The sequence below is a fragment of the Acomys russatus genome, chromosome 19, assembly GCF_903995435.1.
Source record: "Acomys russatus chromosome 19, mAcoRus1.1, whole genome shotgun sequence".
In the NCBI taxonomy this organism is placed as follows: domain Eukaryota; kingdom Metazoa; phylum Chordata; class Mammalia; order Rodentia; family Muridae; genus Acomys; species Acomys russatus.
The window spans coordinates 24,631,845-24,645,305 of NC_067155.1; the positions used below are offsets into that span (position 1 = coordinate 24,631,845).

At 45.1% G+C, this 13,461-nt stretch overlaps 1 protein-coding gene across 1 annotated transcript in view; it reads right to left on the reverse strand.

Moving 5' to 3' along the window:
- Positions 1-13,461, reverse strand: part of Fry (FRY microtubule binding protein) — a 250,299-nt gene that overhangs the window by 193,413 nt on the left and 43,425 nt on the right. Inside the window, exon 2 of the mRNA XM_051162840.1 lies at positions 12,604-12,803. Within this exon, the coding sequence (XP_051018797.1) occupies positions 12,604-12,803 (200 nt within the window). The remainder of the gene's footprint in view (positions 1-12,603; positions 12,804-13,461) is intronic.

The following is a 13,461-nucleotide window of genomic DNA, read 5'->3' on the forward strand; positions in this document are numbered from 1 at the left end:
CCATGGCCATCACATGTTAGTCCCAGCTCTAAAATATGTGTACACGGTAGTGTTGAGCCACCCTGGGAAATGTTCCCGGAATATCCAAGTTTACCTCCTTTTGACCTAGGAATTGAGTAGAAAGAAATCTCCAAAAAAAAAAGAAATCTCCAAAGGTATCAGGAGCCATCATCAAATGGAGTATTGTGTGGCAACAACACACTGGAGGCCAAGTGTGGGAGTGCATACCCTTAGTCCCAGCATCTGTGAGTTCAAGATTGGCCTGGTCTACAGAGGGAGTTCCAGGACAACCAAGGATACACAGAGAAACCTTGTCTCAAACAAACAAACAGCAAAAATGCACTGGATATATACATAGATACCAATAAAATATCTAATAAAATATAAGTCAGATAACATCCTTACTGCTGATATTATATTGATAACTTTTAGAGATGTGAAAAATGTATAGAAACACAGCCATATTACATCAAAAAACCTTTCCACACTTCACTAGTGTCATGCATTTATTTATTTATTTACTTTTCTGCTAAGGCTAAAACCCAAGGTCCTGTGCATGCAAGGCAAAGTCTCTTTCACCGAATGACACTCCTAGTCCCTACTGTTGGAAGGACTCTGCTGTTCGAGGTTGCAGTCCTCCCTGTCTGGATAGCCAGTCTGATGTCAGCGTTAGGTGCGGGCCTCCCTCTTTCCAGGAGGGCCTTCGGCTGTCTGCCTTAGTCCACCTGGAGAGTGCCTTTAGACATAGATGCCCCTGACCACATTTGACATATGGCCCTTGACACAGCTCCCTGCTAGCTCGCCCCTCCCTGTGTCTATAGGATAATTAGGTACCGTGGTCCTGTCCACATGATAGGAGTGCTGCTGCCCAATGCAAAACAAGCATCCCTAAAGCGTCTGGGTTCAACCAATTATGAACACCTATCCTGGAAGCCCCCCAACCCCATGCTGACTCCCCATGGGGAATATAGCCTTTATCCGCCCCCCCCCCCAAGTAAACTTGACTAGCTCCTGCAGTGGTTCCGGAGTGTTTGATCTCCTTCCAGGCCCCGCGTCTCACCTTTTTCTTCTCCTGCCTTGGTGTGCGGGTGGCCGACAGGCCCCCTAAGGAAGAGGAGAACCACACTCTACAACCGAATGAACTGTAAATAGCTCTGTGTCCTACCCCTCCCCGCCAAGGCTCAGGATAGACCTAGAAGATGAGACAGCAAGACTGTAAGAGGCAGTAGGAGTGGCTAACGGTAGGGAACCAGTGTTTGCTGGATACGACGACGGGGCCATCGAACACGTGGACTCACAGCGGCTATGACTGTGTCTACAGAACGCAGAGGATCACGCCAGTCAGTCAGAGTCACAGCATGGGTCAGGGAGGGGCTCATGGACTCCCACACCTAGCTAAGAGCCACTAGCTGATGGCTGCAGGAGAGGGAGAGTCAGTTTTCTTCTGGGATGTGAGTCTGACAGGCTGTCCATGCTGCAGCAGTTGGTTGCACGCATACATGCATGTAGACGGCTTGGAACAGACTCGGTGGGTATTTAGATTGAAAAAGTGACCTTGAAGTTGGGGTGGGGGGATGGGGGTCTTGGGGGGTAGGAGTGGAGGGTTTGGGGGATGGGGTGGGAGAGACATGGGGAGACATGGAGGGGAGATGGGGGGCAGGAGAATGAAGACTTGGGGTGGAGAGAATAGTAAGTGGACATTATAAGCATTGTGAATATTAAGTAAAATATTTAATAAGATACTTTTTACACTTTTTCAGTGTGTGTTGAGCGGTGCCACAGCGCATGATGGCCAGAGGGCACACTGAGAGGGTTGCTGCCCTCCTCCTACCATATGGGGTCTGGAGACTAGGTGAGGATGCCAGGCTTGGTGGCAAGCACCTCTACCTGATGAGCTGTCTGTCTGGCCCTCAAATCAATTTTTATTAGTTTTTTTTTTTTTTTTTTTTTTTGGTCACTGTAACACAGGAGATCCTTTCATATGTTCTCTTACTTGGGTTAAAGAGCGATGTCTCTGCCAGTTCTCAAAAGAAGTGCAAATGACAAAGACACAGTTGAAAGGGGAAGATCAAATCAAAAGAATGCTAGGATGAAATTGCATCTCATCCTAGTTTGCGTGGTCATCTTCAGGCATGAGTGCTGGCGTAAAAAGGCATCTCTCTGCCTGAAAGTAGAGTAGCCACAGTGGAAAAACAGTTCGGGGAGTCTTCAAAAGGCTAAAAATAGAATTAGCATGTGCCTCGCGTAGATTGCTCCCGGGAAGAAGCTTGAAGGGAGCTAGGTCACCGTACAGCAGGAACACCTACGAGTCGGAGTGGGTTGTGGCGCTATTTACAGTAGCTAAGGTATGGCCGGCCCCAGATTAAACACAGTGACAGAGGAGGATAACGAAAACCTGGCAGATACGCGCAGTGGAGTTTTGCTGTTTACATCTATTGTAAAGATGCATGGAGAAGGGTGATGTGCACAAAAGTACAGCACCATTGCCTATGCCTTCTCCTGTATGTAGATTATAGATAACACACACACACAGAGACACACACACACAAGCACTCAGAAACAGACAGACACAGACACACAGACACAGACACACAGACACACACAGACACACACACACAGACACCCAGAAACAGACAGACAGACAGACACACACACACAGACACAGACACACAGACACACACAGACACACACACACAGACACCCAGAAACAGACAGACAGACAGACACACACACACAGACACACACACAGACACTCAGAAACAGACAGATACACAGACACACACACACACAGGCACTCAGAAACAGACAGACACACAGACACATACACACACAGAGACACAGACAGACAGACAGACACACACACACACAAGTTGATGCCTCCTTCTGAGGAAGACAGAGTCACTCTTATATTTGGGAGGGGTGACCACTGGTAGTTAGTTGCCTGTTGTCATGGCATATGACCCTGACACCTGTGTGCATACAGGCAACACTTACTTAACCCAGTGGATTATTAAAAAGGCATAAACTTGACAGGGGTGTTGGAGGTCCTAGTGGAAGTTGGAGAGAGGGAGTGGGGGTGGATATGACGGACATACACTGTGCACATGTATGAAACTTTCAAGGAATAAATAAAATTTAAAATAGACTACAGCCTATCTATGGAAGAACTGAACACTCCTAAACTAGAATACAAAGCCCTTGATCTTCTTTTCTTACTTCAAGATACTTTTCACAGGGTTTATTTGCTGTAAGTTTCAGTTGGACTACAGCAGGGTATTAAATTCCACTTTACAGATGAAAATTCCTGTTTAGGAGCCACAAAAGGAATGTTTTTCACCTGCAGGACTCCAAACATAGTCACAAACAGGAAACAAACTTCAGGTTTAGCCACAGGCACAGAAAAGTAGCTCTGGGCCCCTCCTTCAGCAGCTCAGCAGGCTCTTTCCTCAGTTATTTCCTCCTCGGCCTTAAGCCCCAGGCGATGCTCTGGTTCAGAGATACTGTGCACACCCAGCAGTGGTTCTCAGCTTTCCTGCAACCCTTTAATACAGTTCTTCATGCTGTGGTGACCGGTACCCAACCATAAAACCATTTTCATTGTTACTTCATAACTATGATTTTGCTACTGTCATGAGTCGTAATGCAAACATCTCACATGGAGGATGTCGTCTGATGTGTGACTGCGAGCATCTCACATGGAGGATGTCGTCTGATGTGTGACTGCGAGCATCTCACATGGAGGATGTCGTCTGATGTGTGACTGCGAGCATCTCACATGGGGGATGTCGTCTGATGTGTGACTGCGAGCATCTCACATGGAGGATGTCATCTGATGTGTGACCCCAGAGGGGTTGTGACCCACAGGTTGAGAACTGCTGGTTCTCAGGCTTTCTGGGAATGGCTTGAGAGCTCAAGGAATGAAAGTGCCACCCCAAGCTGCCTCACCACCAAGCAGCTCCTTCCAAAGTTACTGGTTTAATTACACCTGGGAAAATAAGCCAATTCCTTGTCAAGCATGCCGTAGATAGCCCCCACGTGACCAGCAGTCCCCGGTCTCTTTCTGAACAGCATCTTTCTTACTTTTATCACCAACACTCGAATGGCAGCTCAACTTTTGGCAGGCATGAGGAAGCAGCAGCGGCCCCAGACTGGAGAAGGTTTTGGCCAAAGAGAAGGGAAGCAGATTTGAAACCACCATGCAGAGATGCGAAGGTTGTCTCTCTGCTGTTTACAAAGCCCCAGTCAAGGAACACACAATGTTTTCTTAGCACAGAAAGATCGGTAGGTACAAAGGTGCAGGAAAATCGCCCCCTTTTGGGCTCGGGTGTCCTAACACATACCAAAGCAATGCTTGTGAGGTTTTAAACAACCAAATACAATAGACTGCGTGAGCATCTGGCCTGTACAGACCCTGTCCCCCAGTACAGAAGGACTTCTGAACTCACAGATGAAAGCTAAGATGTTTCTTGTATCTGGAAGTCTGAGAGCAACACAGGCCACGTGAAATGCAAAGCGATGGGCTAAATGTTCAATCTCTGGACTGTGTGTCCTGAGGAAAGTAAAGCTGATCTATAGCATTATTATTTGGCTGGTTAATTGATGATTTGTTTATTTTAAAGATTTATTTATTAGCTGGGCGTGGTGGTGCATGCCTTTAATCCCAGCACTCGGAAGGCAGAGACAGGCAGATCGCTGTGAGTTCGAGGCCAGCCTGGTCTACATAGTAAGTCCAAGACAGTCAGGACTACAAGAAAAACCCTGTCTTAAAAAACCAAAGACATAAAATAAATACTTATTTTATTTTACATGTGTAGGTGGCGTGTGTGTGTATGTGTGTTGTGTGTGTGTGTGTGTGTGTGTGTGTGTGTGTGTGTGTGTGTGAGAGAGAGAACCCTGGGCATGCAGTGCCTGATTAGGCCAGTTGAGGGCATTGGATCCCCTGAAACTGGAGTTATATATGATTGTGAGCCAGCAAGTGGGTAGGGATGGAACCCAAGTCTTCCAGAAGATTAGCCAGTGCTTTTAGCGTGGACTCATCTCTCCAGCCCTAATTAGTTGATTTATTTTGAGGCGGAGAGGAGGGTAACTGGGGATCGAACCCAGGCCCTTGTACACACTAGGTAAGTACCAATGAGCTATATCCTTGGCCAAATGAAAGCGGTTTGTCGTGAGAAGAAACAGCCAACACCCTCGCCTGGGTCTGTCCCTCTTAGCATACGTTCTAAAGCCACGAGAGAAGCTGGGCCGGGTGTGTTTTCACTTGCCCAAGGCTTCACTATTTAGAACCAAAAGTTTAACGAGAACTGGAAACACTGGTTTCAAACAGATTGCTGGTGATGGGCCAAGGCTGTCTTCTGTTCCAGCACTGTATCCTGCTCGCCTGAGGTGGACGCCCAGTTGTCCTCATGCCAGCTCTAAAACCAACTCCCAGAAGACGAAGCTGGAGGCTAGTGGCAGAAGTCTGTCACAGCCCATCCTCAGCACCTGGCAGGCTAGCAGGCGTAACGCCACCATTAGCTAGCTACCTGCTTAGCCTTTCATAAGCCAGCTGGCCAAGACCGGAGTCTACACAGGCCTGGTCTTGAGGCACAGAACCTTCTTTACCCACACAGGGTGTTGCAATAGTCTGGCATCCCGGATTCTCCCAAGATTTCCTACATCAAGAAAATAGCTTGTGTTACTTTGAGTTTATGCTCAGCCTCATTCATTTTTTTATTTTATTTTATTTTTTTTTAGGTTAGCAAACCAGCTAAGCCAAGTTGTGCCTTTTCAACTCTCTGTTCTAGTTCTACGGTAACACAATTAACATCTCGGTGAATTATCACAGCTTCCGCCAGCCCACACCTGAGCACCCAAGTGGGCACAGGGCCAGCGTCTGAAAGACCCTGCCCAGGTGTGAGACAGTGTGTGGCATGTAAGGAAGGTATCTGGGCTCAGGCAAACCCATCTTCACAAGATCTTCCGTCATGAACATACTTGTAACTTGCCTATGTCTCTTCATCTTGATCTCTGCTGAAGGACAAGGTGGAAGCAACATGGCTGGCTGCGTTTGAAATCATGTGGACAGTTGCCTTCCTGAGACTTCAGAGTCAAAATAAACCACAATTCTTTGTAAGTCTTTTGTCAAGTGAGGTGAGACTTCTCCTTCCTGTTGGATGGTCAAGGCTCAGGCATTTACCAATGTCCCAAACAGTTTCCACTGCAGTTCTTTAAAGAGACAATGGAATGTTCCAGAGATGTAAGATTTAAAATATTTGCTGCTATGACTGCACTAAGTGGGGCTACGGCCAACTGCCTGACTGTCTCACCTTATAATAGATAAACCCTGACTAAGTGACTATACCTGATGTACAGTTTTGTGCTGGAAAAGTAAGTTCTTTGAACATCAGACAGACTGTAAAAGAAGGGTCAGAAAAAAGAGCCATCCTGGGAAAGCAGAAAATTTCTTTAAATTCTAGATTTCCTAGAACAACCCATCATTTTCCATGGTGAGTCACTTGGTTTTTCAGTTTGCAGTGGTCTCTGTACCTGCCTATCCTCAGGACCGATGACAGTTCTTCTCTGAAGGCCTTGGAAAACCATAGTGGTTGGACCCTCCTTCTGTCCTGGTTACAGTGCTGTGGCTTGAATGAGAAGTGTCTCCCACAAGTCCGTGTGTTTGAACACTTGGTCCCCAGTAGGTGGCGCTGTTTTAGGAGGCCGCTGGACCTGTGCCCCTCTGCTTCCAGTTTGCTCTCTCTCAACTTCATGCTTGTGGTTGAAGGTATGCTCTGTCAGGTCCTCTGCCTGCTGCCATACTTCTTCCACCGTTATGAACGCTCTAGATCCATAAGCCTGAATAGACTTTTCTTTTCCTTAAGCTGTCCGCCCTCACACCCGATGTTCTCTCACAAACACAAAGCATCTAAGACAACATCTGTGCAAACCTTAAGTACTGGTTGGAAACATAGTCTTCTGTTGTAAACTTTATTTGTTGGCCTCTGTCACCTCCCTAAAAACACAAGTACACAGAGGGCCAAACGAGTTGATTTGAAATAGCTCTGGCTGAACCACATTCAGTGAGAAGAGTGTGGCCAGGATGAGGCAGCCAACTGCTTGCTCAAGCCTCCACTGTGCTTGAGTAAACACAGACAGAGCCTGGTTTCCAAGGAAACACTAGAAGATGGGTTAGCTGTTCCTAGCTCCTGGATCACAAGGGTAGAGCACCTCATGTCATGCAGGAGTACCCCAGGTACTCCACACCCATCACCGTGTCCCATCAGCCACCCCAGGAATTAGGCATTGACATTCATCCTACAAACGGGGAAGAGAAGAGGCTGAGGCTGCCCAAGTCCACACACAGAAAGAGGTAGAAGCAAAGTCAGACCAAAGTCAGTTTGCCCAAAATAACTTTATATCCATTTGTACCATTTATAGTTTTATGTCCATTGGATCAAACAAGTTGAAACTGATGAGGCTCCTGAATTTGGAAACGCTGAAGTAAGTTGTTGTTGTTGTTGTTGTTGTTTTAAGGAGTTTATTGAGACAGTAACAGCCTGTGACCACAGTGATAGGTGCTACGTACATAGAGACTTGTGCGTAATGCGAGTCTATATTCTGTGGCTGAGAGTCTCTATCGATGGAGTGGGGTCTGAGAAGTGACCATACCAATCACAAACAAGGCATCTTCAGATGCTCTAAAGCAAGAGACTAGGAATCAGTGTCTTTTCTGTTCAGCATATTGTAGAACATTTGTCTATGAAGTAAGAGGGGCAGAGAAATGGTCCTGATTGTCAGCGTAGAGATGAGCAACGCGGCCTTCAAAATACGTGGCCTCCACAAAGGTCTTCCTTTTTAGCCATGCTGTTAATGGTTTGTTCACTCATTTCCTGGCATGCTCATTCACTCATAAAGCGCTCGCTGGGGTTGGAGACTTGGTCAGCAGTTAAGAGCACTGCTGCTCTTCCAGACAGAGGACCTGGGCTCAGTTCTCAGTACCCACTCAGCGGCTCTCAGCCACCTGTAGCTCTGGTTCCAGAGCTTACTGATGTTTGAGTAAACACAGGGCCTTACAGAAGGCTTCTTCTGGCCTCTATGGGTACCACACATGTGCATGTGGTCCACAAGCATGCACGCAGGTGAGATAGCCATTCACATAAAAATAAATAAGTCTTCAAAAGCAAAATATTTACTGTCTACTGTATGTTAAGCATTCAAAACTGGAGGTGTGAGGGGACAGAGAAGAGGGCAGAGAGAAGATGTAGCCAATGTAGAGACGTGGGCATTGTCTCTTAGTAAATTTCTGGTGTTTTTTTCAACTGAAAATTACACACACACACATACACACACACACGAATGTATAGTTTATATGTACGTACAAAACAAAAGCTCCACAAAGCAAGAGACATTCTTTTTGTTGCTGTTGTTGTTGTTGTTTGGCTTTGTTTTTGTTTTTCGAGACAGGGTTTCTCTGTGTAGACAAGGCTGGCCTCGAACTCACAGAAATCAGCTTGTCTCTGCCTCCCTGAGTGCTGGGATTACAGGCGTGCATCACCGTGCCCACCTGCAAGGGCATTCTCAAAACTATAACATTGTCTGTTCTATTAATTCAATGAGGACAATACCTTGCCTAAGAGGATAATATGGTAGCTAAAATGAAGTGTGTGTGTGTGTGTGTGTGTGTGTGTGTGTGTGAGAGAGAGAGAGAGAGAGAGAGAGAGAGAGAGAGAGAGAGAGAGAGAGAGAGAGAGAGAGAGAATGTATGCATATGTATCCACAGGGACATGTTTTATGTACACATCAGGAAAAAATGAAGTAAACCTTTTCATGGAGGAAGTGTGAGTTGGTCTTGGTGATGGGCAAGGAGAGACAATGAGAATTTCAGGAGATCGAGTACGCATCAATGCATGGCAGCAGGCAAGAAGTGGGTTTACATAGGTGCATGATAGAAGTAAGATGGATTGTGGCAAAATCAGGAGATAGAATAATGTGAAATGAGGGCTTCAAACAAGAATGGAAGAGCGTGCTTAGGGAGGACTTATCAGACAGGATGGAGAAGAGAGACGTCATCCTTGTCATGTGCCTTTCTATTCATCTTGGGGGACACACTGCCCTGCTCTGGGCACTCCAGCTTGTAAACACAGAGGTGTACCCCGACTTTATCAGCCTGAGGATCAAACCAAGGATCCCTCAGATGACAAAAGTAGAAAAATGGGCTAAGAGGACCACAGATCTCTCGTGCAATAGCTGGAGATGCTGAGTGGAATATATGGATTTTATTTTTAATGCAAAACTGAGCTGACAAGATGCACAAAGGGCAAGGAACGAGATGTCATTGTGACTGACTGTGGTGGGGCTTTTTGAGATGGTGTAATGGCTGACTGTGGTGGGGCTCTTGGAGATGTCGTCGTGACTTGACTGTGGTGGGGCTCTTGGAGATGGCATCATGACTGACTGTGGCTCTTTGTCTCATTATTCTCACAGCATTTTTGTGTCTACATGGAAAGAACAAAGGAAGCCTCCGGCCTCCAGTGGTGCAACACTGGAAATGTAGGACTTTTAAAACTCGTCTCTAAAGCAAAAGTTACCACATACAACAAACCCCAACACCAGCCTTTGGAAATTGGGATCAAAGCACAGTCACTTACAGGCAGACAGAAAACATGCATGTAAGGTGACTGAATGCATAAAAGGAGACCTGTGACTGTGAAAAAGGAACAGAATGCAGTAAACCCCAGACATCTTTAAATAGATATTAAAAGAGAAATAAACAGCACTTCTAGGAATTAAAAATATAATTGCTAAGATTCAAATTCTGCACAGGAGGATTAGGAAACATATCAGACCAAGCCCAAGAGAACAGTAATGAATTGAAATATAGGTGTGAGGAAATTACTCAAGAAAGCCCTCAAGATCATTCACAATGGCAGGAGAACAGTAAAAAGATACGTGACATAATGCATGAAGAAGTCAAAAACTGTGCATGAGGAATGGGTAAAGAAGATAAAAGGTGAGGCTCAGACAACGAATGCTCAAGTATTTTCCAGACTTGGTGAATGAACAAATGATATAAGTCTGAATTCAAAAAGCTTAAGAATTCAGAAATGCACAGCAGTGAAAGCACAGAGCTTCAAAGGCAAGGAGAAAACCAAAAAAGGAAAGAGAGAGAAAGTAAGTAATCTACAAAGAAATAAAACAAGAGACTTTTTGAAAGGACCCATAGAGGCAACTGAGGGAAAGAGAGCTTCAAAGGTCTAGTTTAAAAGGTCTAGAGGACAAATGAGTTCCACCCAGAATTCTATGCCCAGCTAAACTATCACTGGTGACTGAGTGGGGACACCGAACTGTGAAAGTGCGACTCTTCCTTTGACTTTTATGCTTTGAGATAAAAATATAAAAATGACATAGATGATCTCACTTAGCTTGCTTAGCACACAAGAAAGACAGCGCAAGGACAACGAGTAAGGACAAAGGCAATTAAATGTCCCCATGAAGCATTAAAAAAATAGAATAAAATTATTGACTTTTCCATCAATATTAATGACTCTGACTTGAGCATCTCTGGGGTACGAATAGAAACATTGCTGAAGAAGTGTTATTAATGAAGAAGAAAACTGAAATTTGATTTCTGCAGGACATTTTTATTTTCCATCCTTTTTCTGCCACTAAGGATATCTCTTTGGGTACTGAAAGGTCATACATAGAACTTAAACTTTAATGTGCTGTGGCACAGGCTCTGTTGTCCACCAGATCTACTGGATTGTTACGGTAACAGCAGCTCTCCCTTGGGAATCATCAGGGTTACTTTTTCTTCCTCCTCTTTGTCCTTTGCAAGGCTCTCTTCTCTGCCTAAGTCTTTAGATGGGATTATATCCCATGCCTTTCATCCATTAATCTATAGAAACGACACGAATTGACTAAGGTGCAACATACAGCTGGGCGTGATGGTGCAATGCCCGCAATGCCAGCACCTGAGAGATGGAGGTGAGAGTTCAAGGCAGGTTGGCTACAAAACCCAGCCTGAGACCCTGTCTCAAAACAACAACAAGCGAGGCGTGGTGGCTCACGCCTTTAATCCCAGCACTCGGGAGGCAGAGGGAGGCAGAGCGCTGTGAGTTCGAGGCCAGCCTGGTTTACAAAGTGAGTCCAGGACAGCCAAGGCTACACAGAGAAACCCTGTTTCGAAAACACCCCCCCCAAAAAATAAGGAAACAAAACAACAGCAAAATCCAAAAAGGATGTTAAAAAACTACTAAACCATCTTTGTTGAGAGCTACAGAACTAGCGTCTCTAATAGCGTCCAGAATGTAAAAGGCCCTCCTCTCATCTCTAGCTCCACCTGTAATATTCCTGTTCGGGGAAAATAAGAAATAGCCCCAGCAGGTCAAGTTTGTGATATTCCAACCATAGAAGGAAGTAAGAACAAAATGTATGCCCTAGGAGACCCTGCTCAGTGCTCAGCAGCATGCAGCCATATTAGCTGTGGTGCTTTGCTCACCTCCCCAAGTCCCCCCAAGGCCTGTCACTAGCTCTTGGCTCTCCCAAGTTTCTCCAGATGTAGCTTTGAGGAGGATACCAGCCCCTTCACACACAAACATGAGTCCTCCCCACTTAAGTCTTCTGAGCCTAAGGGAAGCAGCCTGGGCCTGGGTCTCATAAAGAGCGTCACGTTGAAGATAAGAATCTCAAGTAGAGGGTCCCAGTACCCCAAGTAATGAATTTATATCCATATCATCTATATCTATCTATCCTTGTCTGTCTGTCTGTCTATCTATCTATCTATCTATCTATCTATCTATCTATCTATCTATCTCTCTACCTAATCTATCTACCTATCATCTATCTATCTACTGTATGTCTATCTATCTATATCTATCTATCTATCTATCTATCTATCTATATCTATCTATATCTATCTATCTATCTATATCTATCTATATCTATCTATATCTATCTAATCTATCTACCTATCATCTATCTATCTATCTATCTATATCTATCTATATCTATCTATCTAATCTATCTAATCTATCTACCTATCATCTATCTATCTATCTATCTATCTATCTATCTATCTCTCTACCTAATCTATCTACCTATCATCTATCTATCTACTGTATGTGTATGCATTTTAGTTATATAAGAGAGCAGCCTGAACAATCTGTGCAGAGTGAGCCAGTAAGCAGCGATCCTCCATGCCCTCTGCTTTAGTTCCTGTCTCCAGGTTCCTGCCTTTTGGTTGGTCCTGCTGTTACTCCCTCTGATGATGGACTGTGAGCTGCAACCTTGCCTTCCCAAGTTGCCTTTGGCCATTGTGTCTATCACACAAAACCAAACCAAGACAGCTGTGCGTACACATCCTTTATGTGCATCCTCCTGAGTACTTTAAAACCACCTCCAGGTGGCGCATAACACCCACTACAGTGTAAGTGCTCAGGGGTGGTTGCTATGATACCGTATTGTTTAGGGACTCCTGTCCTGTTCGGTATATGCAGTTACATTCCCCTCTGTGTTTTGTTCTGAGCCTGGTTGGGTCAACAGACCTGGGACTCACGGATCTTGGGTACCAGACAAGTTCAGAGCAGAGATGAACTTAAAAAGAGGTCTGTAACGGTCCATACTCACCAGCGGCTCTGCCATGATGATGCGGATCTTACGCTCTGCCTGAGTGGTAAAGTTGACAAATAAACTCTTGAGGACATACTCTCCCGGCTTGCTGTCTGGGTCCACATTGATGGGCAACATGGCCGGCGGTCCTTTCTCCCTGTGTGTACCTGAAGCAGGCGGAACCGGAGGCTTGATATAACCGTTGCCGACTGGAGAAGCTGAAAAGTAAAATGGATGAAAAGTGTCATAAATATTCAGACAGTGTATGCTAATGAACCATAAATGTAAGACTGTGAGCCATAAAAAGGTCACTCTTCAAACCATAGCCTGGACACATTCGCTAGGGATGGTGTTGGAATTTAAGCATTTTGGTCATGCAATGTTTTTATTACAATCAAATAACCATCCCCAAAGTCTTGTCTACCACATGGATAGAGTAGACAGTCTACCACTGTCTCAGGCTTCTTTTTGAATGTTCTAAGGTAAGTGGCTTAAGCAGAGAATGAGAAAGTGATTCTAGTTTTTGGATGGTAGGAAACCACTTTCTACATTTCATAGCTGAAGAAGCCGTTGGCTTATTGCTTCCACAAACCTCTAAGAACCAGCTTTCAAAACTTAGCTGGCTGCTGCTCCCAAAAGAAGTGCACTTCTTTAAAAAGGGAGGATATGGAGAGATGAATTAGTGGTTAAGAGCACTGTCTGCTCTTCCAGAGGACCTGGGTTCAATTCCCAGCACCCACATGGCAGCTCACAACTGTCTGTAGCTCCAAGAGATGACACCCTCACTCAGACATACATGCAGGCTAAACACCAATGCACATAAAATAAAAATAAATAATTTAAAAAAAAAAAGGTCTCAGAAGCTCATGCCTGTAA